This window comes from Perca fluviatilis, chromosome 11, assembly GCF_010015445.1.
Source record: "Perca fluviatilis chromosome 11, GENO_Pfluv_1.0, whole genome shotgun sequence".
NCBI classification, from domain to species: Eukaryota; Metazoa; Chordata; class Actinopteri; order Perciformes; family Percidae; genus Perca; species Perca fluviatilis.
In genome coordinates, this window is record NC_053122.1 from 11,041,618 (window position 1) to 11,068,627 (window position 27,010).

At 39.5% G+C, this 27,010-nt stretch overlaps 2 protein-coding genes and 1 long non-coding RNA gene across 5 annotated transcripts in view; 1 reads left to right on the forward strand and 2 right to left on the reverse strand.

Annotated features, from left to right (window-relative positions):
• LOC120568748 (solute carrier family 12 member 7-like) overlaps nt 1-2,124 on the reverse strand; it is a 36,863-nt gene extending 34,739 nt beyond the window's left edge. Inside the window, 2 exon segments of the mRNA XM_039816429.1 lie at nt 1,668-1,892; nt 1,994-2,124. Coding sequence (XP_039672363.1) covers nt 1,668-1,815 — 148 coding nt within the window. The 5' untranslated portion in view covers nt 1,816-1,892; nt 1,994-2,124.
• Nucleotides 2,125-4,947: 2,823 nt separating this feature from the next.
• Nucleotides 4,948-14,184, forward strand: LOC120567863. 2 transcript variants are annotated; one of them, XR_005640624.1, is made up of 3 exons: nt 4,948-5,028; nt 10,479-10,567; nt 13,244-14,184. It is a non-coding gene; the product is annotated as an uncharacterized LOC120567863 (long non-coding RNA). The 2 variants fall into 2 exon arrangements; XR_005640623.1 differs by having other exon boundaries at nt 10,479-10,554.
• A 36-nt stretch (nt 14,185-14,220) lies between these two features.
• Nucleotides 14,221-27,010, reverse strand: part of LOC120567858 (cysteine-rich secretory protein LCCL domain-containing 1-like) — a 38,782-nt gene continuing 25,992 nt past the window's right edge. For both annotated transcript variants that reach the window (XM_039814940.1, XM_039814939.1), the window contains 13 exons: nt 24,382-24,500; nt 22,023-22,155; nt 21,340-21,455; nt 20,563-20,663; nt 20,060-20,227; nt 19,880-19,940; nt 19,379-19,445; nt 19,109-19,239; nt 18,604-18,647; nt 18,423-18,495; nt 17,970-18,039; nt 16,543-16,676; nt 14,221-15,973 (listed from right to left, as the gene is read on the reverse strand). In XM_039814940.1, coding sequence (XP_039670874.1) covers nt 15,922-15,973; nt 16,543-16,676; nt 17,970-18,039; nt 18,423-18,495; nt 18,604-18,647; nt 19,109-19,239; nt 19,379-19,445; nt 19,880-19,940; nt 20,060-20,227; nt 20,563-20,663; nt 21,340-21,455; nt 22,023-22,155; nt 24,382-24,500 — 1,269 coding nt within the window. In that variant the 3' untranslated portion in view covers nt 14,221-15,921. The remainder of the gene's footprint in view (nt 15,974-16,542; nt 16,677-17,969; nt 18,040-18,422; nt 18,496-18,603; nt 18,648-19,108; nt 19,240-19,378; nt 19,446-19,879; nt 19,941-20,059; nt 20,228-20,562; nt 20,664-21,339; nt 21,456-22,022; nt 22,156-24,381; nt 24,501-27,010) is intronic.

The window sequence follows — 27,010 nt, forward strand, 5'->3', positions numbered from 1 at the left end:
AGGAGCAATCAAAAATAGTCTGGATTAATCCACTGAATTTAAAATTCCAACACAAAGAAAGGAGGAAGAAAACGAAAAATTCATGCATCCGGCGAAATTTCCTGTGGCACCGGAGTAATCCTGGAAGTGCAACGTCAAGGATATAGCCTATCTGTTGTAACATATCTGTCCATTTTTCATTACTGTACAAAATGTGCTGTTATGTTTTTATATTGTCAGCATTTTAGAACAAAAACAGTATTGTATCATACATCTTTTTATTATCTTAACAAAATAATGCATTCACAAAACTATAAATTCTGTTTTGGAAACCTTTAGGCTATTGTAAGTTTTTGTGAATGAAATGTAACAGCACTCTACAAACCCTTTTTTTTTATGTAGGCCTACATGTTTTAACTGTATGATATGCTGAAACATTTGTTGTTGTTATTTGTTTTGCTGGGCAGGTTTGTTGCTCAATACATCAATGTTCAAACTACAGATTGTCTTCCGCATGAGGACGGACGCAAAGAGTATAAAAGCGGATCGAGAGAGAGAGCCGCCACCCTCTCGCTCTCAAACTCAGACCGACAAATTAGGCAGTGGTTCAATTTAAACAAAGATTCTGTAACTGTACTGCCTATTTCCGGGCTAAAAAGATTTCAGAAACATATTTGTGCTTATCGTTTGGCTGAAATACGACAGTTTGTAAACAGGAAGTGGGCGCCACAGTGTTTCCTGTATAGCGAAAACGGAGGCTTAAAAAAACTCAGATGAAACTGTAAAACTAAGGTGCGCTGATTAAATATAAACCAAGACTCTGTTACTGCATTGCCTGTTTCCCGCCTTAAATGTTTTCAGAATCATAATTGTGCTTATTGTTTAACTGTAAAACAAGATCGTTTGTTACCAGCTGGCCGCCATGTTGATTCTGTGACGTGATTGCATTGCGTCACCCACCAGCGGGAGTGTTCATTGGTCCGGCGCGGCGCGGTACATTCTGGTAGTTGTAGGTTTTCTACCTTTTGAGCGAAAGGAAATGCCACAGCCATGTAGCACCAATTAAAAATAATGGTTGTGCCATTCTACAGTTTTAGCGAGAGAGAGAGAGAGAGAGAGATTCTTAAAATCGGATAAATACATGTGTCCATGATCAATTAGTTTGACTTTCTGTGTAAGAAATAGCTGTCATAGCCTACGCTTTTCTTCAAATTGAACAATACTCTAAAAATGACTGTGGAATACCATGGGGCTGAGATTGGCATGAAAATGTGGGGGAAAAAATCCCATAGGCTACATCTTTGCACTACAGCCATGATAAAGCAAAGGGGCCCAACATCAATTTGGGTTGAACAGACCTAAGTCGCTTAGTAATACCACACAGTCCCCCCTTCCTACAGCACCAATGCAGCTGCCCTGCAAGTTCTAGCTAGTTGAACAACGTCACACTTAAAAGCTATGGGTTTGTGTGTGCGTACAGCATGTGCCTGCCATAACAAGTATCTGACTGCTTGTGTCAGCGTACATCCGTTTGTACTTCTCTATCAAACATTTTAACATACATCTTTCACCCAGTGCATGATGGGATAGGTTACAGCTCCCTCGTGACCCTGAACAGGAATAAGAAGGTAATGAAGACCTCCGTAAGTAAGTGTATGAGCATATTTACAACGTACAGCTATTCTTACCTGAGTGAGGGTCTTGTAAGTTGTCCTCATGGTCTTCCTCCCCAAAAATGTTGCCCAAACTGACAGGTTTGCTGCTTCCAGCTGCAGCCGCGCTGTTGCTGCCGCCCTCTTCATCCTCCACTGGCACTACAGTGAAGTTGGTGGGCATCTTGGCTCTTCAGTTGTATGGAAGAAAGTACAAAGGGGTGTCCAGTGTCGACAACCAGGATGGCACTACCTGTTAAACTTTCATACCCACAGGGGAGAGAAAACACATACAAAGTAAGTCAAATCAAGGCACTGGTGAGGCATTTCGAGCTTTAGTTTAACCTCAGCATGGCACTCACTCTAAATCTTTGTTTCACAACTCTTTGTTGTGGGATCCAGTGTTCTCTAAACTCAGGGTGAAAGTGCCGCCTCCTGCACGTGAGACAGGCCAAAGTCCTGAAGGGTTTCTTCCCTCGCTCTCCTTGTTCCTTTCCCTCCCTTCCCCCCCCCCCTTCTCAAAGACTATTGCCCCATGTGACACTCTATTTACCATAAATGGAGAACCCTGCAGCTCCTCCCATTACTCTGATGGTCCCACTTCTCTCATTCTCACCTTTCTAATGCCAAAAGGTAGGAAAACTCTGACATATCTATAAAAGTATCCAAAGCATCTAGAAAAATCCACTTTGACTGGAAGCACAACATCTGGCTCGTAGTTAACGAGCCAAACACAAACTTGTTTCTTTCCTGTTCTTCTGGCTTTGGTTTTGTTTCCTCTACTCCCTTCTCTGGTAGTATCCGTCTCTGGTTTCCTCCAGGTAAACAAAATGGGTGTTACCTTTCCCACAGTGCATTATGGGTAGCAGTGAAGCACTGATGTTCAGCATAGAAAGACACCACATGTGCACATGCATTGTGCGTGCAAAGGAAACACCTTGAAAACCTTGGACACTAACTTTCCTCCTGCAGACATTACAATGGACAGTTGCAGGGGGAAATGATCGAGCTTTGAATAACAATGGAGACAAGTCAACAGGAATTGTTTTCTGTTTCTGGGAATGATAATTTAATTGGCACTCATACACAAGGTTTTCTTTAGGAGGGACATCTATCTTGATGTACTGTAAGCTTATTAGGACACCTCCTTAAGAAAGATATAGTGGAAGTAATAGAAAGTGAGTACTGTTTACAGCATGAATGTGTAATTGTACATATCAGTTTAGTGTCTTCATCAGTCATTATTTCTTCTGTAGCATTTCTGTTGGACACTTCAATAAAGTAAATATAACCAGACTCCATTTGCCATTTTTGCTGTCAGGTTGAAAGTTACTGTAATACAATAAACACTGTCCTTCACTAAGGAAGTGCTCTTTTGTCATGATTTTTTCTTTATACCTTGGTTTTCTAGTGTTAGAATCGTGATAACAAAGCAATTCTACTTTCTATAGAATGCTTTCACTATGTGGTCCTTTATAATTACAGTTTAATGTATTTTACATTGTAATGATTTCCACTTAAAACAATGGCAAATCTAACAAATAATAAATAACTTTGTTGCCAGGTTCATAAGGAGGTGGTTGTCTTTAGCCTAAATCCATAATGTTACTTGTCATCCTCTGTTTTAACTATTCCTAATATACAGTACAGGCCAAAAGTTTGGACACACCTTCTCATTCAATGTGTTTCCTTTATTTGCATGACTATTTACATTGTAGATTCTCACTGAAGGCATCAAAACTATGAATGAACACATATGGAATTATGTACTTAACAAAAAAGTGTGAAATAACTGAAAACATGTCTTATATTTTAGATTCTTCAAAGTAGCCACCCTTTGCTTTTTTTGATGACTCTGCAAACCCTTGGTGTTCTCTCAATGAGCTTCATGAGGTAGTCACCTGAAATGGTTTTCACTTCACAGGTGTGCTTTGTCAGGGTTAATTAGTGGGATTTATTCCCTTATTAATAAAAAAGCCAAGGGTGGCTACTTTGAAGAATCTAAAATCTAAGACATGTTTTCAGTTATTTCACACTTTTTTGTTAAGTACAAAATTCCATATGTGTTCATTCATAGTTTTGATGCCTTCAGTGAGAATCTACAATGTAAATAGTCATGAAAATATAAAAGAAAACGCATAGAATGAGAAAGTGTGTCCAAACTTTTGGCCTTTACTGTATGTTCCAGCTGCAATATCATGTGCCCCCAAAAAAAAGTTGGCTATATTAGCAAACAATTATGTTTTGTCTTAGCTTTGTTTAGCTTAGCTTAAATTCTGCCTTACCTCACCTTAGCTTTTCTTAGCTTTGAACATAGACATACAGTATTAGCAAAACCATAGCCACAGCTTAATTTATGTTGAATTTAATTAATTTATGCAGTGTGAACTCCACACCGCCATATAATACTACCTATGATTTCTACATAGGGTCACCACGCTTTCCTTGGTCCATGACACTAACTTTACTTTGGATCTGATAACTCTTCCACTTTACATAACCCATAACACTGGTGACTTTCTTCAGTGTTTTGTCTTTATCCCAACAGAGGAATCAATACAGTTTAAAACTATCATGTTGATCAATTCCCCAAGATTTTCTCACTAAACTTAACTAAACACAGCTGTGTGGAGTGATCTTGAAAAACTGGAATGTAACAGAGTGTCTGACTGCATTTTTTAAATACAAGCTGCCCAGATGTTTAACCAGATGTTTGCATTTAAGGACTAGGTATCCGTCCCCAGGCTTATTTTAAAAAAAACTGCTGAGATAGTTAATATGAAATATAGTGTGCCATGAAATGTAGACCTTAATCAACAAAACCGTATTGGAACAGCAGTGAAGGCAAAAATGTCTCATGTTTAACCTGCAGACACCCTACTACAGCAGGCCTCATATCAGACACTCTCTCAGCCACAAAAGCCACACAGGATACCACAAAATTAAACTGCTATTTGTTCAGCTTTGTTTAAAATTTGATGCACAACGGAGCTATGCATATTGTTTTTCCTTTTTCAGCTTTAAGCTTGGCGGCAAGGACCTGAGCTTTAGGAAATGTGAAGTCAACATTCAGTTTTCATTCTTGTTGGCCTTCTGACCTTTACTTTAACCATTCATTTGTTTGTGACATCACATTGTTATGACTCTTATTTTAAAGAAGTTATGAATCTTCTTCATCACATATTAACAACATCAAGTAATAGTGGCAAGGTCTGCCTGTGTACTGCCAGCAGAGGGTGCTGTAGGTTCATGGGGGGGGCTGAACATTTGCAATGAAAACAGAGATGTTAGGTCAATGTCCAACTAACAGGGAAGGATATGTATGGTTTGAAAGCCACCAGTGGTTGAATGACTGCAAATAGGTTTTTGTTTTTTAGCAATGGACGATTCACAGCAGGTAAACATTCTTCAGTCGACTTGCGACAAGTATCAGCACTGTTGAATGCAATTAATGTTTTGTGCTGACCTCTAATCTTCCTGTGAAATGCATATTTATTAACAAGAATGCATGTTTGCTTATAGAGGTGTTTGGCAAGATGCAAAACCTCAAACCTCCTTGCTTAAAAATGATAAACATTTCTTAGCTGGAATCAGCTTATCATTGGTGATATCACTTGGCCCATGACTAAACTAGCTCAGCTTTTCCCTCGTAGACAAACCTGCCATTTTATACTCCTCAGATGGCTTGTGAATGTTGAAAAAAGGTAAAGCGAGAGAGTTAGAGGTGAAATCAAATCCCTTTAGCAAACAGCAAAAAGGTCAGTGCTGACGCAGACCCGGGAACAGGCTGCCCTCCCTCAAAACTATACTCTTAAGTGGCTAGATTCTATTTGCAGCATTTTTACCTGTTTACTGACTCCCCCAGTCCCAAAACCAGGTAGCTGTGCAAACACACTGGAGGGTTTGGACGACCTCTTGTGTCATCGCGGGCAGAATACATTTCAACTGCCTGCACTGTGCTGTCAGACCGCAAAGCGCAATATCAGGGCAAAAGGACACGTTTGTCAGGACTTGGACACTTTTTTTCACTCTGTGGATTGGCTTCAGTATCCTAATTTCTGTAATTATCTGATATGAGGATACAAATTTGAATTATTAATGCTGATAGCAAATTTATTGCAGTTTCCATCCAGATAAAGCAACATTGCAGTGTTTTGTTGAACAATGCACAGGCTACGATGTGTAGTTACATTCTAAGCTTGGTTCTCTGAGTGAAGAGATTTAAGCCATTTTCTCAAAAGAACTATGGACAATGTCCAAAGAATCAGGTGTGGAACTTGCCTTTTTTCACATGTAGCACACAACAGGAGATTGTCCATGTCAGACGCAATCTCACTCAATGGAAGTTCTCTGTTTGGTTTAGGCTAGGGGGGGGGGTGCGCTGGGTGGGGTAGAGCGTGCAGCAGGCAGGACATGATGCAAATTACATGGGGTCACATAGCTGGTTTATATTTGAAAATGGTATTTTAAAGGAAATGATTAAATAGGCAGAAAGTACATATAGCACGGGGGCTTCGCAGCCACCCAGGAAGTACACCAGGTTTTTAAGCCATTTTCACAAAGCGGACAAACAGTGGACTTACAACTTCCACGTCCATCACGTGATGCCATGGGGCCCAAAAAGACTTTTGTCCCATAGACTTGTCTTACATGGCAAAAAAATCTGTGAATAACACTGTTTTCTCTACAAATCTAATATTGAAACTTTTTGTGGCAAAAGATTATTTGATTTATTCATTATTGAACCTTTTTATGAGAACTTTTTAAGAGTGTTGCATTTGTTACAAGTTCTGTAAAGGCACCATTGTGGGCATATAATCCTTAAACCATATTATTCTAAAATTGTAGCTTTTCATTTAATAATAAATTGGATGCTTTGGCCAAGTAGTGCACTGTATAGTAGCATTGAAGATCATATACAGTGCCTACCTTGTCCTTACCCTTCATCTTTTTTTTTGGGACATGCCCACTCTACGTACAGCAATGCCCAGAACACCCAGTAGTATTTTCATTTATTTCATCTCCCTATTTCTCAAACTCTCAATCCTTTTCACACACATATACAGTCTCACAAAAAACTGGATGTTCTTTCAGCATAGTGAAAAAACAAATACAACAAATTAATGAATTTCATAACTATTAAGATGAAAATAGTCTGGTCATTGGTGTGTGTACTCAGCCTGCCGTAAGCGACTGGAGGGCACCAAGCGAGCAGGGCCAGCAGTCAGACAACTATTTTTGATACAAGTGGAAAATTTCTACGGGGATTCTATGGTGGTGGGGACCAACAGCAGAGGATCAGGGGGTAAGAAGAAAGTCTGTGAATCTTGTGGGACTGTGGGAAACAGCGACCCTCTGCCACACTCTGCTGGCACTGGAGGTCTGCATGTGGGTTACCAACAAAACGGGAGGAGAGGGAGGGCTGCCATGCCCATAATTTGATTTTGGGATCAGTATATGTGTGTGAGTGTGTTTGGCGGGTAGAAGGTACGGAGCTCTGGTGAAGCCATTATTTACCATTTTTAAAATGCTTTCATGCTGCAAAAAATAAATCTTCAAATTTTGTTTTTCATGAACTAAGTAGTACAATCTGGTATGGGTAAAATCATGTCAATGATCTTCTTTATGTCAGCTTCTTGAGAAATAAAACAGACAAGATAAACAACTCCTCTTGTACCCAACACCGTCCATTGAGACGTGTAGTAAGGATGGATAGAGGAGAAAAGACGGGCTGCTGGCAAAGGGAATGAAGGATGGAGGCAGAGGAAGTCTGTAGGTGAAAAATGAGGAATGAGGTGAGTACGGAGTATAGATAAAAACGTGGGTGAACTTACCTTCAGTTCCTTCTATAAGACAAACAAGCACCAGTATGACTACAAATGACAAAATACCAAATGCACTTTGGGAATTTTTACACCTCAATCTGTCAAAGGCGTATTCCATCTGCAATTAGTCAGCTCAGACTTTTCAAATGGGCACTATAAAGTGTCATAAAAAATGAGTACAAAATGGGCGGAAAGGATACTGGAATCACAGACTAGTGGGTTAACTGAAGTACTTTGTGCAGAATGGCAGATAAGATGACAGAGAAGAAGCCAGCAGTTGTAGTTTTAAGCAAGACAAGTAGAACAGGGAGATTGTGATAAGGTTAACGATGTACTGATTACCTGCATTGAACTGAGACTGGTTACTGTATGCTGTCCAATAAAAGTGTCCTTTTCACTGCTTCGATAGATTTCCATATTTCTACTTCAATAGCTTTATACATTTGTATCCATGCTAGAGACATGGCTCTGGATGGCAATGTCTGTTGTTTGGTCCACCACTTTGGTCCAGACTGAAATACCTCAACATCTATTCAACGGCTTGCCATGAAATTTTACACAGACATTCATTGTTTCCTGAGGATGAAGTCTTTTTGCTGATGCCCTGACTTTTCCTCTGGCACCACCATGAGGTTGACAATTTAGTTTTTTAATAAAATGTCTCGACAACTATCGATGGATTGGCATGGAATTTTGGACATTTAAGGTCCATTGAGGACCTTATCAGCAGGATAAAGTGGTCACTCATCCAGTGACAGAACATGATACTCACAAGACGGATTGGCACAAAAGTCTGTACAGACATTCATGTTTCCTAGATGGTGTATCCTAATAACTCCAGTGATCCCCTGACTTTTTTTCTCAAACACCACCAGCAGGTTGACATTTTTTGTTTGAAGTGGAATATTGCAGCTACTGGATGGATAGCCATGATATTAGGTACAGACTTTTCATCTACCACTATCAAATTTCAATTTGTCCAATACTATAGCAAAACAAATCAGCCTCGGCTGTAGTTTTTAAATTAGCAATGCTAACAAGTTAAATAAGATGATGGACATGGTAAATTACCTGGTTGTCACTGTGAGCATGTTAGCATGCTAAAGTTAGCATGTAGCTCACAGCATGGCTGTGAACTCTTACCTTGTTTAAACGATTATAATAAGACACAATATTAATTCTGATTGTAAAGTTTAAATGATATTTTATTGTTATTTCTAAATGACAATAACAGGTCAAAACGTAATTACCCACAGAGGCTATTACCTTTTCTATATACTATATTTAATCTGGTTTGTGAATTCAGGCTTAAACAGTGTTAATCATAAAATTCACTCATCTAGACATTTAAACAGAAGTAGTTACCAAATATGATTTTGAGAAGCTTCCAGGTCTGTGTTGTGTCATGAGAAAGATGAGTGAAACAGTCCACAGTTATAAATACACCTCAACCGACAGAAAAGCCAGCAATGGGGAGATGATTACCATGATTTGCCACCAAAACACAGCTGCTAACTATGTTAAAATAATAACAACGTCTAAATCTATGAGTGGTAGAGGGCTGAGATGAGGAAGTCCAACCACACACTCAAAGACCAGCACACACACACATTACTTCTCATTCTGTCCGCAGTGATTGTTCGCCCACATGCACGGTGTGTGTCCGCCCAGGATTTAACCGCCTGAGGAGCCCGCTATATAGCATGAGAGTGATTTCACAAGTCATATTTAGAAAGTGCCTCACTTCTACACATGCCAGACACGTGCAGAACTACACATTCATCCAAGGAGGTGTTTTCACACATAAACACACACACAGACAGGCACACACATACACGCACGCACACCGGTGTGTTTCAGGCATAGCCAGCTGTGCCCAAATTTCAAACATATCTCAAAAACCCTCATAATTGCCAGGTCCATTTGACGTTTCTGTATTTTACTGACCAACACACACAATCAAAAAGGTTTTATTGCTAAAACTGGCAACACAGGAGTGTGTTGTTAGACTTACACAAATACCAGCCATGACTATTTATTCATTTGCTGTGAAAAGAAGCTTTCCCTTACAGCTAAATGTTGTGGATTAAGTGTTCAAGGCCTGTAATTAGCATTATTTATAGGAATCATGAGATGACATTTATGACTATAAGTGCAAAATATAGAACAAAAGTAGGGTGACTCAGTTTAGTTTGGTCTGAGAGTGAACATTTGGAAAGCTTAGGCCCTGACACAGATTTAGTGAAGCATTCAGTGTATGCAGTGGTTTGCTGAGAAGTGTGGCTCACGGAGGGGAGAGTACATCCTCGAACTCAGTGGGGGCCCCCTCAAAGATGCCAGTTTATGCTGTGCTAAGTTCAATACCTCAAAGCCAAGGAGCTATGTTTCCTTTCTTGTCAGGGGGCTCAGAATTCCTAGCAGTACACCTGGGCCCCTTGGAATACTGCATACGCTGCCATGTTTTCACAGAACACATATACACAATATATGTGTTGAATTAACTATTAACAGGAAAGCGACCTATAGGTCGGTTGTGCAACCAGCTCATAACGAGAGCAAACGAGGAAGCGAGTTGACAAAGTATAAGAAAGGCAAATTCCGCGTGTGGAGGCAGATGGGGCGGTGGATGGTTCAAACAAACACAGGGCTTCACTCAGGAGACCGGGGTTTGTGTCCCATGTGAAATCACTTTTTGAAATTAACCGACTTTTACGGACCTTAGTCTGTGACGTCACGCAATGATGTCTGTGACTTCACGTTAGTCCTCATTTTAGTAGTTTTATGTGACTCATTTAAAACCAATGCCTGATGTTTTACTAACCTTCAGTATTTTTGTTGCCTAAACTTAACTAACAAGTAATTTGTTACGGGCACATTGTTTGAAACGGCCACTGTGCGACAGTAAATAAAACAGTCATATAGGTTGTTTTGGGAGTCATTGGCAATCGACCTATTCTGTCATTTAGATATGAGGATGTATTGCCATATGCCATTATTGACACAGTATTGATTACTTTACCAGAAGCTGTTTCAATGGCTACCACGTTGGCTTGTCTAATCACAAGAGGAGTGGTGAGAGATCCTGCAGATCCAAGCAGGTAGGCAGGTGAGGTAGGTAGGCAAGTATCACTTACCGTCTGAAAAGACCTTTAGGCTGTGGCTAGTCTATATCCACTTTCCTTTACAAGATTGTTCGTGTCCCGCCGAAAATTCCACCGGATGTCTCTCATTTCGGCCGGATGTCCGTTACCTTACACTTTTTTTGTTGGCACAAGTTTCACATTTAACAGACAGACATGAGAGTGCTATCAATCTTCTCATCTAACTCTCCGCAAGAGATGGCACATTTCCCAGAATGTCGAACTATTCCTTTAAGAAACCAGTATCCTAAAAACTGTAAAGACTTTGCCTGAATGACAGTGAAAAACCTGCTTTTCTGCTGTAACGAACTGGGTGGCTATTTGTCTGACCAAGCTAGCTTCCTGTCTGATTGACTGAGTTATGACATACAAACGGAATTTCATGCTGATGAAGTGCTGCCTGCCTACTCTAAATGCTTCGAAAGCCTCTAATTGACTGGCTTATGACTGACAGGCTGGCTAACTGACCTGAGCAATTCACAGGGGACCTGTGCCAATGGCCGCCTCTGCAACAGGGTCCTGTGAATTTTGACAGCACTGCGATGCTTGCCTATTTTCTCCAGGAGACCTGGCCCAAACCCAGTTAGTATATTTAATCTCGGCTCATAGTTTTTTTTATGCGATTTAGCTTCAGGGAAAAGGGTCATGTCCATTTCAGAGCCATATCACCTGTTGGTTTTGTTTTGTTAATATTTTAGTGTCCTGTTTTCCACATGCTTTTTTCCGAAGATAGCAAGATTATTGGTAAACTGTTCACAATTGTGTATCTTAATGGTCAAAGATTTTGAATATTAACATAACAAAAATCTATATCAATGTACAAAAGGAAATTGTTTATTTTGGTGTGATCTTTTTTTCAGAATCTGTCATACCTAATGTACTTAATTTAGTAACAGTGAGCATGTTTTTGTGTATCTGGCTCATGTGGATGTGTGTGTAATGTACAGTGCCTTGCGAAAGTATTCGGCCCCCTTGAACTTTTCGACCTTTTGCCACATTTCAGGCCTCAAACATAAAGATATAAAACTGTAATTTTTTGTGAAGAATCAACAACAAGTGGGTCCCAATTATGAAGTGGAATGAAATTCATTGGCTATTTCAAACTTTTTTAACAAATAAAAAACTGAAAAAGTGGGCGTGCAAAATTATTCAGCCCCTTTACTTTCAGTGCAGCAAACTCTCTCCAGAAGTTCAGTGAGGATCTCTGAATGATCCAATGTTGACCTAAATGACTAATGATGATAAATAGAATCCAGCTGTGTGTAATCAAGTCTCCGTATAAATGCACCTGCTCTGTGATAGTCTCAGAGGTCCGTGTAAAGCGCAGAGAGCATCATGAAGAACAAGGAACACACCAGGCAGGTCCGAGATACTGTTGTGGAGAAGTTTAAAGCCGGTTTGGATACAAAAAGATTTCCCAAGCTTTAAACATCCCAAGGAGCACTGTGCAAGCGATAATATTGAAATGGAAGGAGTATCAGACCACTACAAATCTACGAAGACCCGGCCGTCCCTCTAAACTTTCAGCTCATACAATGAGAAGACTGATCAGAGATGCAGCCAAGAGGCCCATGATCACTCTGGATGAACTGCAGAGATCTACAGCTGAGGTGGGAGACTCTGTCCATAGGACAACAATCAGTCGTATACTGCACAAATCTGGCCTTTATGGAAGAGTGGCAAGAAGAAAGCCATTTCTTAAAGATATCCATAAAAAGTGTCGTTTAAAGTTTGCCAAAAGCCACCTGGGAGACACACCAAACATGTGGAAGAAGGTGCTGTGGTCAGATGAAACCAAAATCGAACTTTTGGCAACAATGCAAAACGTTATGTTTGGCGTAAAAAGCAACACAGCTCATCACCCTGAACACACCATCCCCACTGTCAAACATGGTGGTGGCAGCATCATGGTTTGGGCCTGCTTTTCTTCAGCAGGGACAGGGAAGATGGTTAAAATTGATGGGAAGATGGATGGAGCCAAATACAGGACCATTCTGGAAGAAAACCTGATGGAGTCTGCAAAAGATCTGAGACTGGGACGGAGATTTGTCTTCCAACAAGACAATGATCCAAAACATAAAGCAAAATCTACAATGGAATGGTTCACAAATAAACATATCCAGGTGTTAGAATGGCCAAGTCAAAGTCCAGACCTGAATCCAATCGAGAATCTGTGGAAAGAACTGAAAACTGCTGTTCAAACCGCTCTCCATCCAACCTCACTGAGCTCGAGCTGTTTTGCAAGGAGGAATGGGCAAAAATGTCAGTCTCGATGTGCAAAACTGATAGAGACATACCCCAAGCGACTTACAGCCGTAATCGCGCGCAAAGGTGGCGCTACAAAGTATTAACTTAAGGGGGCTGAATAATTTTGCACGCCCAATATTTCAGTTTTTTATTTGTTTAAAAGGTTTGAAATATCCAATAAATTTCGTTCCACTTCATGATTGTGTCCCACTTGTTGTTGATTCTTCACAAAAAATTACAGTTTTATATCTTTATGTTTGAGGCCTGAAATGTGGCAAAAGGTCGAAAAGTTCAAGGGGGCCGAATACTTTCGCAAGGCACTGTATATGTGTGCACTCCTCCATGAGTGTGTGTGGCTCATTATGTGTGTTAAAGGGTGACTGTTTTTTTTTTTTTTTAGCTGGAGCCTGACCACATCTGTGCCCGTCCAGATGAAGGAACGGAAATGCATCCTGGGAAGTTGAGATCAGCAAAACACAAAGCGGGTCTTTGTCTGTACAGCCGCTGGCACAGCCAGTGGTCCTGAGCACTTTAACATCGGTTAAAGCTCTTCACCTGGATTCAACTGAAAAATGAGAAGTGATATAAAACACTGCAGGAACATACACAAATGCGGTAATGCCTTGAAGTATCATGTTGGTTGATACAAAAGTAGGTGGTTGAAAATGAAAGATGAGACCTTTAAGTGCAGGTCAGGCTGATGGTGTTAAACCTGCTTATTTTTCTCATTGGACACTTGGAACTATGACGATGCTTAAGACTTTTTTGATTCTTAGAAGGCCATGTTGTGAATCTTACATCCAAGATAAGCAGTCCTGAACTGAGTGGTATTATTTCAGGCATTACAACATTAATGAAAATAAAATCTTAAGTTGGATTGACAGGACGTAAACTGTAATGACACATCTGCTGTTTTGACTGAACCGACAACTTTTTTTGCCAACTGGTAGATAAGATCTCCTCTCTGGACCTGAAACAAGCAGCTTTCTCTTCCTCTGTGTTCCCCACTGTTCCTGAAAATACCCACAGGTTTCAAGACAAAAAATTACACTTGAAGGTTCGATCCGCAGCCGAATTTGAGCCGTTGTTGAAATGTTAATGCCCGGATTCCTCAGACTATCTGGATGCTGTAGGGACTGATATTAAAATAGTGTGGCCACTCAACCATATGTCTGTAACCATATGTCCGCAAAAAGTGAAAACAAGTGTAATATAATACAATGTAAACTGAGGAGCAGACTCGAGCCTGTAACTTGGGGTTTGCAGAATTTAAGTTTAGTATTTTCTGAGACATCCTGTGCAGGAGAATATAGTTTATTGATTTTTATAACACTGACACTTTAAAACAATAAGAAATGACACGAAAAAATAAAAACCTTTGAATTTAATCCAAGTGTTTTTATTGTGATTTTGCCATGCACATTCCTGGCCAGCCAGGGTCCATTTATATATATCTATAAACAAAAGCTGGGAAATGCAGTATAAAATACAACAATTTGTTACATACACAATATTTACAAACATATGAATGTACTAGAATTATTGTTTTTCCTTTATAAAAATAAAAGCTTGATGTGACATATATATGTTTTGCATGCAGAATCTGTTTCAGCATCTGCTTATTGCTTATATTGCTCTTCATATGGCTGGCAATGTATTAGAAATGTTAATGAAAAAGGCAACAGTAGCAAGCTTTTCATAACAAAGTGTTCAATATTATTTACAACATTATGTACAAAAATATACAATATGTATTTTACTGCTTGCATTGTTGCTATAATGTACTGTATATATTACCACTGTGATGAAAATAAGTGATATATGGAGGCCCAAACCAGACTTAAAAATGAAAAAGCATTTAAATTGTTCCTGTGTGCATGGCCTGATTTATTATATTTAATAGTTAAACAAAAAGTATGACATAATTCTATCTTCAAAAAGCAAAGTTTGAAATTAAGCCACATGGGTCATTCCCAACACACATGCTGCTGTTTCCCCATGAATTGACATTGACAGCTCGCTAAACCCTTCCCCATGGAAAATTTTCAAATATGACTCTAGCAAACCGGGGCTATATCATCTCTATAACAGCATATATTGAACATCTTTATTACAGATATCTTCATATGAATGCAAGATTTTGGTATTAAAATCATTGGTGATCATGTTTGTAGTCTGAGTAGTATTGACCAATCACGCATTATTTAAATGCATTCAAATGCAGATATCTGTTTATAGAGACGTCTCTCAACTCGGACTGTAAACAATGACCAGCGCACAGCAGGAGAAGTCTTGGCCTGGAAATCCATTGTCTGGATATCCGCTGGCTACACCTGAACCCCAGAGATATTGGCTGTTGCCCACCAGAGCTGATCACCAGACATAGCCAATGGGTTATTATATCAATTTATTTGTAATTTTACTCAATAATTTGCCTGGTTTGGTCCTCCACAGGAAAATACAAGATGGAGTTTTGGGTAAGTGGGATGACATCAAATACCCAGGTAGTTAATTTCAGCAGGGATGGTCTGACTGAATAGTAGTCTAATCTTGTTCCCACAAAATGTCTGAACAGATTTTATGACTCTGTATCTGACTGCCCCATTTTGGTTTATGTTGACATGGAGCTGAGGCATACTACATCTAAAATTAGTTTGGTAAAAGCTATGATGTTATATTTTAACCTTCATGTTTGGAAATTGTGGGAGGCATTTGGAGTGGTGCTAAATCTGGTGGTGTATATTCAACTTTAAGTGATAAAAAACATGAAGTCATGATATCATGTCAGCATGATGCATGGGAGTGATTATTACGGTCAGCACTAGACATTTCGGAATGCCGTAAGGCAGAAGACATCCAGGATCATCATTCACCAAACAAATTACTGGACACTGGTTCACTCATGACCAAACATAGACGGGAAGCCTTGAGTAAAGCCATGTTACACTTTTAGTGTCAGAAGCTGAATTATTTACTGAAGGAATGAATGTAATTACATGTTGTAAGATAATAATGACTGGGTTCGCTGGATGTGATATGGCCTTGTTTGACGGTACGCTGTCCTTTGAGAGTGGTTTTTCAGATGACTGCAAACACTCTGAAGGCTTTTCCACCTGTTGGGTTCAGTAGGCTGAAAGAAGAAGTGCAGGGAGAGAACAGAGATGTGGTAAATGCAAATGCACGTGTTGCTTTTTAACAGCGATGACTGGTGATGAATGGTTTTGATGTAAAGATGCAATTCTAATAATGACTAGTAATTGAAATTTGCTCATCACACTGACTAAGGTAATTAAGACACACTTTATTAATCCCGCAGGGGAAATTACATTATTGCACACATTACACACAGGCCTGAAATACACACATGCCAGTCCACACTCAGTGCTTGGTCCACACAGGGTCTCGAACCGGCGACCCTCCAGTTCCCAAGCCAAGTCCCTAATGCCACCCCAACCCAATTGGAAAAAACTATTTGAACTCCAAACAAAGTCCAACTCAATATCAAATAAAATATACATAAATTAACAATCTGTATATTGTTGCCAGATCTCATTTCTGAAATTCATGAAATTAGCCTGGTGTATATATATTTTTCCATGCACATTTCTTCCTCTATATATATATATATATATATATATATATATATATATATATATGTATATATATATGTACATATGTTCTTTTTTTTTTTAACCAAACCTCTCTGAATTGACGCCATTCTGGTAACTGCCACTGTACTGCTGCCTTTTGTCCACTGGCATCACATCGAGGTACCCTCCTGACTCATTCTGGATCACTCCAGCATGAATGGCTGCTCGGCAGATACTGGATTTCTGGGGGGAAAGAGGTTGTTACGTCAGATCATTCATATGAGAAGAAAAGACCTAAGAATAATGTTCCTTGTCCTCTAGAGCAGTGGTTCTCAACCTTTTCGAGTCGTGACCCCCCCAGAGTAATGAGGTTGGTGTTCGCGACCCCCCCATCCCCCTCGACGACGAGAGAAAAGCTGCAAACCAGTATAAACAGCTGTTTCTATGTGCCTCCACCTGCTGATTTTGACTGAATATTGTGAATGCTCCGATTAATACATGTAAAGAAATGATGCTTTGCTTTAATGACAGTTTACTTTTAGCAGCTAGCACCTAGCCTTGTCCAATGTGCTCCAGACTGTGGATTTTTGATGTGTTTGTGACTTTTTCTCTCTCACTGACCCGTCGGAACAGCACCCTTTCTGTGTTCCAGGACCTCCTGATTTACAAATGAAGATCTGAATATAACACTATTCCCCAGTCTAAAATATGTAATTTCTTTTTTTGTCTCCCCCCAAACCATCTGGCGACCCCCAGAAATGATCTTGCGACCCCCAGGTTGAGAACCACTGCTCTAGAGAATAAATGCAGTCTGGTTGGTGAATGCTGCCAATGTTATCATCATCATAAAATCATCAAAATGGTCCCCTCGACATGTGGTGACATAATAAACAGAGAGGAGATGACGCCTATTTGAGGAATGGGTAGTCATATGGGTTAAAGTATAATCGTGCCTTATCTAGTTGTATCCCAAAACACTGTTTAGCTTTTCACAGCAGACCTTGTGAAATTTTGTAGATGAAAAGGCATAGGTGTAAATAATGATCTCAATAATGGCTGCATTCCATATTTCAGGGTCCAAGTACAGCCAGAGAATACCTGCATCCAATCAGTAACAGAGTCCTGTGACTCCTGTGACATGTTGACCTGAAAAATTGAATTATTTTGGCTAGCGGCACTCTGCGCCTGTTTTCGGCGCAAGAAAGGTTCATGTGGGCTAATAAGATTGAGACGTGTCATAACAGGAAAATTATTGGAACTAATAACATTAATTAAGGCTGGATTTCATTTAGGTTTTACTGTTTAAAGTTATTGTGCAAGCTGATTTGGCATGTGTGACTGATGATACTGATGATGGCTTATTTCAAGTGCTGGATAATCCATATTTAGCACTTGAAAAAAGCCCTAATTAATGTTGTTAATTACATCTTTGCTTTACTGGCTATGACAAGTCAGAATGTGAAAAAGGTCTAGTGTTTCCAATAAGTCAATGAAAGAATGTGATGGTCAGATTATGACAATAATGCAACAACTTACATCTGAATAGTATTTTGTCCCAATGACTCGGGCTTGACTGTCACGCAGACAGTTCCTGGGACAATACAACCTAAAGGAAAAGCCAGAGCTCACTTTAGGTTATATATTTTCAGTGCATACACTGGAACTACTGTATGTTCTTACTGTCCTAAAGGCAGAGCTATTTGGAGGCGGAAATAATCAAACTGAGTGAGTAAACACTATTTAGGCAAAGAACTACACCTTGTAGGATTGCAAATAGAAGAAAACTATAAATGGCAAAGTAGATAACCTTTGTCAAGATATAATATAAAAATCGGTAAATGTTGCTTTCCTTCATTGATGATGTTGAAAGGGCCAAACAGCTAACCTCTATTACTTAAAAAAAAGTAACTCATTGGCTCAGCCCATTGTAGTTTAATTCAAATGGTGAGATGTTTTTAACCTCCTAAGTGGATAAAAGCACAATGTTACCTGGGACAGTGTCGTACAGGTTTCTTGAAAGGGCAGAAAAGTGCAACGGTGGTATCACATGTTACTGCCTTGACTGGGAGAGAAAAAGGCACAGCAAAATGACCCTACAGTGTGTCTGTATGCTGATAACATGTTACTGTATCTGTGTCCTCAAAGTGAAAAAAGATTGTGTGCTCCTTACCAGGCACTGTCTCTACTTTGAAGGAATTTGCACTCCTGTTTTTCCTGTGGATTTAAAGAAAACTGCATGAAGTTATGGTCTGTGCTGCATATCCATGCATCATAAATTGAACAGCCCCTATAAATGTACAAATATATCTAGACTGTATTACTCTGTGTCACCTCCTACTGTGTACAATATGTCATTTATATTTATCCGCACCTTACTCATGTGTATATCTGTGTATATATACTGTCTGTTTATATAAGGGTGTCAATAGTGTAAATATTACTATTATTATAATTCTAATTCCATTTTTTTTCTATTTCTTATAATACTATTTGTATATTTTTCCTATGTCTATTAAATGTGTATTTGTGTTATTCTGATGTGTGGGAAGTTTTCTTTTGAGCTGCTGTAGCAAGGGAATTTCCCCAGTGTGGGATTAATAAAGTCTATCTTATCATATCTTATTAAACACTTTTCTTTTTTAAAATAAAGACTAAATGCAGAAACTGATTCATACCCAATTGACTGAATACCATTCTTGTATGACTTGGTGAATTGTTGTTTTCTGCCCAGTCTGGTCACATCCAGCCATCCCCCGTCATTGTCAATAACACCAGCGTGTAACCCAGCTCCACACACGCTGGATTGCTGCAGTAGACATACACAACTGTTAATGCACACAGCCAGGTCTAGCTTCAAATAAACATTAATCTTCCATGGATACACAGGTAAATGTCAAACATTGAAAATAAAATGAAAAATGAAATTGTCTCTGTTGATCACTTACCATGTCATAATAGCCAGTCCCAACTACTTTTCCCGGCGTGTCAAGGCAGCCAGGTGGACACTCATATCTATGGGCGGGAATAACAGTGAACACATCTCGCCACTGTTATTTTGCTTTTCACATAAGCACATGCTACATACATAGATAGTACATACATACTAATATAAGGAATATTTCTGTGTTTTATCTGAAAATAATAAATTATGTAATTCAGTATGAACTGATAATTCCCAACTATCTTGGCACATCAAATGTTTCCCAGAATTTAAATACACAGTATTATTAAACTCTCTGAACACCCACACAGGTGATTTAACTTATTCTGGCATTTTAGACCCCTGCTCAGGTTGAAGGTGGGCCAGAGCTTTGATGGGAATTCATTACATCACAAATTTCATCTACCAATAAGAATGATGAAGCTATCATTTGTTCTGCCCTAACAGGTGCAACAAAGCTAACAGGCGTCTGTTGCAGTGTGTCACCATATTCTTTAGCATTTACCTGTTACAGGTTGTCCCCTTGCACCGATCTCTCAGCTTAGTCTTACAGTCGACCTGTTGACCTAACATAATGAACAAACAAACAAGAGCCTTTCACAACCTCATTCTAATACTAGTAATAATGTCCACGCTCACGACTGCACCATTCAGAGAGATGTAGTAATGTGGGAACAGTCCTTACACATCTGCTCTGCGCTGACAACCTGGTTTCTCTCTATGTTGTCATTGGGTGAGGGGTTTGGCGTCTGGGCCCTGGGTTGGGGCTCCCTGTCCCTCACTGGTTCTGCTTCAGGTTCAATGTAGTTGGTCTCCTCAATCCCAGGAGCGGGACGCCTGTCAACACCCCCGTCTGTAAACACGGATACCAGATTTTCATTGTGTTGTTTGACTAGATTTGATCATTTTCTTTGTCTTACATTGATTCAAGGTGTACATACAGTATGTCTCAAAATTATTATTTTATTGGGTTGAAATGCTGCACTGGGTACATAAAAAACAATCTTACCATGGCAAAATCATGGCAGGACAGTGAGGGAAAATGTTCATGGTGTAGTCAAATTTTTTGAACTATTATAACACATTTTCTTTTAGTAAAACTAGTTATAACAATTCTGGATAGGTACAAAGGTATGTAAGGAGATAAACCATGGCAGCAGAAAAACCACAACTCTGTCCCAAACCCACCTTTGTAGCAGAGATTGTCCCTGCAGCCTCCAGCATAGCTAGCGGGACAGGCAGAACAGGGAGATCCATATTTGTAAGGAGCATGACCCCACCAGTTGCCCCTGAGAAAGAAATTATGAAAGGGATTTTGTCGTAGTTGAAAAAGAATATATGTATTTATCTATTTATTTGAATGTTTTTTATAAGCAAGAGATGGAGGTGTATTATAATGAACACAGCCAAACTACTGAGAATTATTACTGGAATATTTATGTTTGTGAAACTTCATTCATTAACAGAATTTAGCATTTATACTCTTATAACATTGTTGGCCTCAAGTTAAAAAAAAAGAGCAAGAGACATTCTTCTTCAATGTTCAAAACCTGGTGCCTACATTACCCACAATGCAACTTGACTGCCGACAGGTCTGTCGGAGATTTGAGTGTGTTAGTGCTAATAGTGGCTAGTGTAGCCTCGAACCTCAAGCTGAGTTTGTGATCGGACTACAGAGGTCGGCCTACTTTCTTCTAACTTCTACACTTGATGTTTTAAGACCCAGCTGACTCAGGTGACATCACTTGAGATAATTTATCAGCCATATACAAGTCTTTCCACATTATGCAACACTGTAAACAGACTTTGATTCAGTTTGTATCTTTTTTGTATCTCTTGTTTGGAGTCATTACAAAGTAAAAAAAAAAAACTGATTCTGAGATAACTACATTTATCATTTTAGTTTTGATCTCTGTCATTTTGGGGAAGTTGTATCACATGGTATTGAAACAAGCCAAAACGTACGGTGGAGAGTAGTTGCAGACCAGATAGACAGCTTTAGCCCAGATCATTCCCCAAACGTTCATGTTGTAACACACATTGATGGCACAGCCAATACGATTGCTAGTCGCCCACACCAACTGAAAATTAAAAAATACACACACAAAGTAAAGTGTTCAGTGGTCCTCTCACATTTGGTGGAGCTTGTAGCTGAATTTTCTAAAGGAAGCGTTCATCAAGTGTTACTATACAAAATTTCCAGTAGCAGGATTTTGCATCATTTCATGCGGGTCTCATAGTAATATAGGCAATAATGATAAACTTGAATAACTTGGAAGAAGGGCCTTGTTAGTTGAACTAGTAATAGTTCAACCCTGTCTTCCAAAAAAAGTATGTTCCTATATAACAAAACTGTATTCTCATACTGATCTGTTAAAGAAAATAACTCATGTTCACAGAATGTTTTTTTTAAAGCCATTAAAGACCCTCCACAAAGTTGATTTTACTCATTTTAACTTCTTTTCTTAGATGTATAATCAGCATGAGTAACTAAAAACACCTTTGTGGGTATGCAGGGCCACTGCCGTTCCCTAATACATTTGAATTATTATTTTTAAACATCACAAATTGATTCTACATTTTTTTTTAAGTTAAAGCCTAAAATGATCCCAAGGCATTGTTAACCCATGGAGATAAAAAGCCCTTACCTGAGTGTAGTGAGTACAAACAGGTCCTGAACATCTGAATGGGCAGTGTGGGTTACACTCCTGGGAGTAGGGATAGCTGTAGTCCCTCACCTCATCATACCAGGCCTGGACATGGTAGGTAGGGGGGCGGTCCCTAAAGTCACACAAAATGTATTATACTGTATCCTTTCATAATATCATCAAAAAATGTGATAATAAATGTGTTGAAGTCATGTCTGTAAATGCAATCTTGTCTAATTTATTGGAAATGCCTATGTGTTGAGCCAAAACGTATTATATCCTACGAAATTAGGAGACCGCCAGTTGGTCACGTGATCCAGGTGGTCATGTGACCAGCCGGCTGGCTACGAGCTCCATGATGTTGCTAGTTCTTTAAGCCGCTACAGAGCTTTGTGCTGCTGGCTACAGACCGCCGTTGTATCAGCGGTAGTTGGTGGTTCAGTTACCCGAAAATAGGTGACTTTGAGTACAAAGCACCGCGTGCTGCCGGTTGTTTCGGCAGACATTCCAGTTAAATTTAGTCCAGTAAATATGAGTGTTTGGACGCGACAAAAGTTATGACAAGGCACCAAAAAGACTGGTTTAGATTTGGAAAAAGATCGTGGTTTGAATTAAAACATTCCCAAGGAACACACATTTCTTTGGTGAAAGGCTTTCCCCGGGAAGTGAACTCCACTCTCTAGCTTGAAAGTCCTGTACTAGGTATCATCCACCTCGACCTCCTCCCTACGCAGCCAGCCGCGTTCCTATGCGGCCATCAATGTGGTGAATACAGCAAAAAAAAAACATTGAATGCTTACGGATTACAGTGCATCGTTCATGAGAACAGGCTGAAGGAAATAAAGGCAAAAACTCTTCCCTTATTAATAGACCGTTTACACATCAGACAGTTTTAAATGTCATAGTAGAAAAAGTACAGGTTGATAACAGTAACGATGGCCGCATTCAATTTAATTGGTTTGGTATTGTGCATGCTTGCTTATAATGCATGTCTTAAAGGTGCACTATGAGTTCCTGCATGGTTTCAGCGTGATTTCATTTTAATTTGTTTGTCGGATGTCGCTCTTGCATAAGTTTGATGTTTGGTCTCCAGTCCAGTTATATTCACATCCTCCATCCGTGTGTATTGTTCCAATTCGTCGATCCTTTTTTTACAAGTCCTCAATTTTCTTGTCCTTTTCCTTGATAAGCGTTGTAAGTTGTTTAACCTCGGTCATTATTTCAACAAGTTTTGTTTGTTTGGCGAGTTTGCTTATCTCCTCAGTCATAAAGCTCAGGGAATTTTTGATCTCCTCCATTTCTTCTTCCAATGCTGTACCTTGTTTTGCTCTTGGCATCTTCCTTTGTTCTGGTTTATCTGGCATGCTAACACATGTTGCTGGTAGCTTCTATGGCAGTCAGTCAGAAAAGCTATGGTTTGTCTCAAATCGTAGGCATCTCTGCCTGGCCCCTGAATACACTGTGAAAAAGCCCGGTCTCTGGAGACAACACAGGGGTCGTAAACGTCAAACAAACACTAGCTGCACAGGCTGTGCACCAAAATACAACAAACCAGCGATCCAGCAGCTACTCTCAGATACAAGTCACGCTACTCAATCAGCTCTGCTCACTGTCCCCCCCCCCCTTATTATGTGCATGCGCACTAACCCTCACCCCCTCCCCCAACCATCTTGTCGTTGATTGGCTGGAATGTGGTTTGTTGTATTTTGGTGCACAGCCTGTGCCCCAGTGTTTGTTTGACTAGCATGGTCATTAAAGCTGCATTTTTTAAGCAACTTGGGGGCAGCAGAACAAGCTTACTAGAACAAAATACTGACATATTTTGACCTTCTTAAAGGCAAACATGTTAGCAAACAGTCACTTATGTACAAGTCTAGCAGACCTGGAGCAAAATTGGGAGTCACCATCACTACCACCTGAGAAATGTAAGTCCAATATTCACTGTTCTTTTAGCTCTTGGTCTCCACAACTGCTGAGGGAAATATCTGGCTCTTAAGCTGCTAAATGCTCCACTATGTTCACCAGCTAGTCACAAACTGTGTCTGCTGTTTGGTTTTGGACAGCGTAGGGTGGAATCTTTTTGCTGACAATAACCTTTGCTAAAAGCACTAGGTGAACTACAGAGTCAAAGAAGAAGAAAACAAAGAACAACAGAATGCAACCATTCAGAGTTGTGAGGTTTGGAGACAATCAATTAACAAAAGACAGGTTTGTTCATGGTGAAAATTAATTGGGTATCACACAAAAGGATGAAGCGTATTGTAAAAGAAAAAAATATTATTGTTATCATATTACAGTTGTACAAAACATAATTTAACTAACACAGTTCCATCCACTTCTTTGTAGGCTACATACAGACCTGCCCCAGTGCGCTCCAAGGTTTTGTCCTATTTGTGTCAACATATGGCTCGGTCCATGTTCCCATCGGCAGGTATATGCCCAGTGCTCTGCACTCCTCTCTAACTCATAATCCCATACCTGGAGAGCACACACACACACACACACACACACACACACACACACACGCACACAGAGAACAACACATATGAAATTTGTTAAAAAATTTACCTCTGGAAAAAAAAAAAAGAAAAAGGTCAAATCTGAAGGTAGGAAGCTATAGCTAAGTAGCTATAATTTTTTTCAGCTGGTGCCTAAAGCATTAGGTTTGGTAGTATTAGGTTTCTCTTGGGCTCCAGGTTAAACTCAATGAGTTTTTGAGTCTAGTGTAGCTTTGCCTCCGACAGTTGTTTGCAGACCTAAAACTCCACTCTAGATAACCCTCATGATTTAAGTGGCCTAAGTGGCCGGCCACTTTCCATAGTTGCGGCTTTAATTGCTACTTGTTACATTTTTCAAATTAGACCATACTTGAGGCAAAGTGAACCTGAAAGATGAACCTTCTTTACTTTAAGGTACAGTGGCTGTACGCATGCCTCTCGCAAATTTAACACAGTATAGTAAAAACTAGGCCTCTCCCATTAAGCACACACGTTCACTCTCTGACACACACACAGACACATACATGAGAGAGAATGGAAACAGAGAGGAATCACCACCACCACATCAACTTGCAGCTTTGTGCTACTATTCATTGTGGTTGTTTCATAGCTTGTTTCCAGTAAGTTCTTTGGTGTCATAAAACAAGCTGAGAGAGAAAAAGCTGACAAATAAAAGTAGAAAGTCTCTCTATAGGGGTTTGATTCCATATTTACTGTGAAAACCTGACAAAAATTAAGCTAAATTGAAGTCAAAATACCTGAAAACAGTTTTCAACAAAGCAAGAAAGCAGACCAAGGGTATAGGATTGAGCAATTCAAATGTTGCGGCAAAGTTAATTTACTGTTGACTTTGTTGGGGAGGGAGAAGAATAGGTGCAGTGTGCTCTGCTGCTGGCATACTGTTTGGATGCATTACGGCCATCACACGTCAAAACTAATAGGATAATGCTTAAGTGTGGAGTTGTAACTGCTCTGATTGACCACCATAATGTGTTCCATATGTTTGGTGAGGCTAACACACTGTGCAAACTGTTGCCCATTCACTGTGCTGCTGCTTACTGTTCAGGCCTGGTTGGAGATATTTTGACTCTTTACTTCTTTGGCCACAATCCAGCTTGTGGCAAAGATATCAACACTGAGGTGATTTTCTGTTCTAACTTCCTGCAAGGTTGCCACGTGATACTATATTTTTCCATGATCATTACATTATATTGTAGAGATGTTAGGTCGAAGTCTTATCATTCCAATTTTGGTGACCTTATTTTCATCAAAAGATTGCATGATTTTCAGGGAGGGATCATGTTACATTAGCTATGGAAAAATGACAGAGAAGGTTGTTTGTTCAAACATCAAAACAACCACAACAGGAAATACATGCTTTAATTGGTCTGTTGTGTGGGCATTCAGACTTTAAACAGCATTGCATTAAAATAATGTGAGGGGTTGCATTGGTGCGAGCCTGTTGCTACAGGTACCATCAACAAATATGATTAAATATGATCCTAGGAAGGCAGGTTTGAGTTAAGATCCATTAATCTGAGGGCTTACCAGACATCGAAAACTGCACAGCAGTTTGTAATATATGAGGATTATCATGGCAAAGTGGTCATGGCGATAGGTCTGGGTGATACTGTATGGCCAGAATCTTTTATCCTGATATAGGTCATTTCATATCTTGATTACGATATATGTAGCATGTTCTTTTGTTTGTTAATCTATAGGAAATAACCACATGGTCAAGCCTTTTTTGTATACTCCATGCTCCATGTTAGCAAAACAGCGCCTCTATGGTTTGCTCCAGCTTCACAAGGCCTACCACATGCAAGGATCAGAACGTTAATTGCTCCCAAATGGACGTAAGTATCGCTGTAATGCTGTTATGCTGATGGTTTTTCAACATAGCAAAAGAGACGATATAGAAAAATATGTAGGCTATGATAGAAATTTTAATATTGTTTTAATGACATATATAAATTGAGCACAATATGGCAAGAGAGAATAGAAACTGATATTTAGGTCTGTTTATTTAAGCCGAGATGGTGCACAGTAAAGTGTAACCTATCCTCCAGAGTATGAACCAGCTCTGCTGCCCTCTCTGTATATTAATACAAACATAGTATACAGTACATGAGGAGGCTGTGTTATTTTTCACACAGTGCTAACATTGGGCCAAACACAGCTTTAAGGGCTGTGGATTGTTTAATGTAAAAACTGTGACTTTGACAATGGAGACCGCAGTTCATCTTCTGTCTTGTCCCAAAAATCAATGTTGGTTCCTATTAACTATGAAGACAATCTTACTAATGACAATCTAGCCACGTAGTTTTTATTTTCCTAAACCAAACTGCTCAGAAAAAATCTCATAGGTTTTTGGAAATGTCATGTGACATTTTTATACATAAGAGTAACTTCTGGAGGAAAAACTATTTTAATGCTTTAAAACAAATTCTTGTTTCAGTTCCTGAAGGAGTCAGTTTGCTTCAAAAGAAG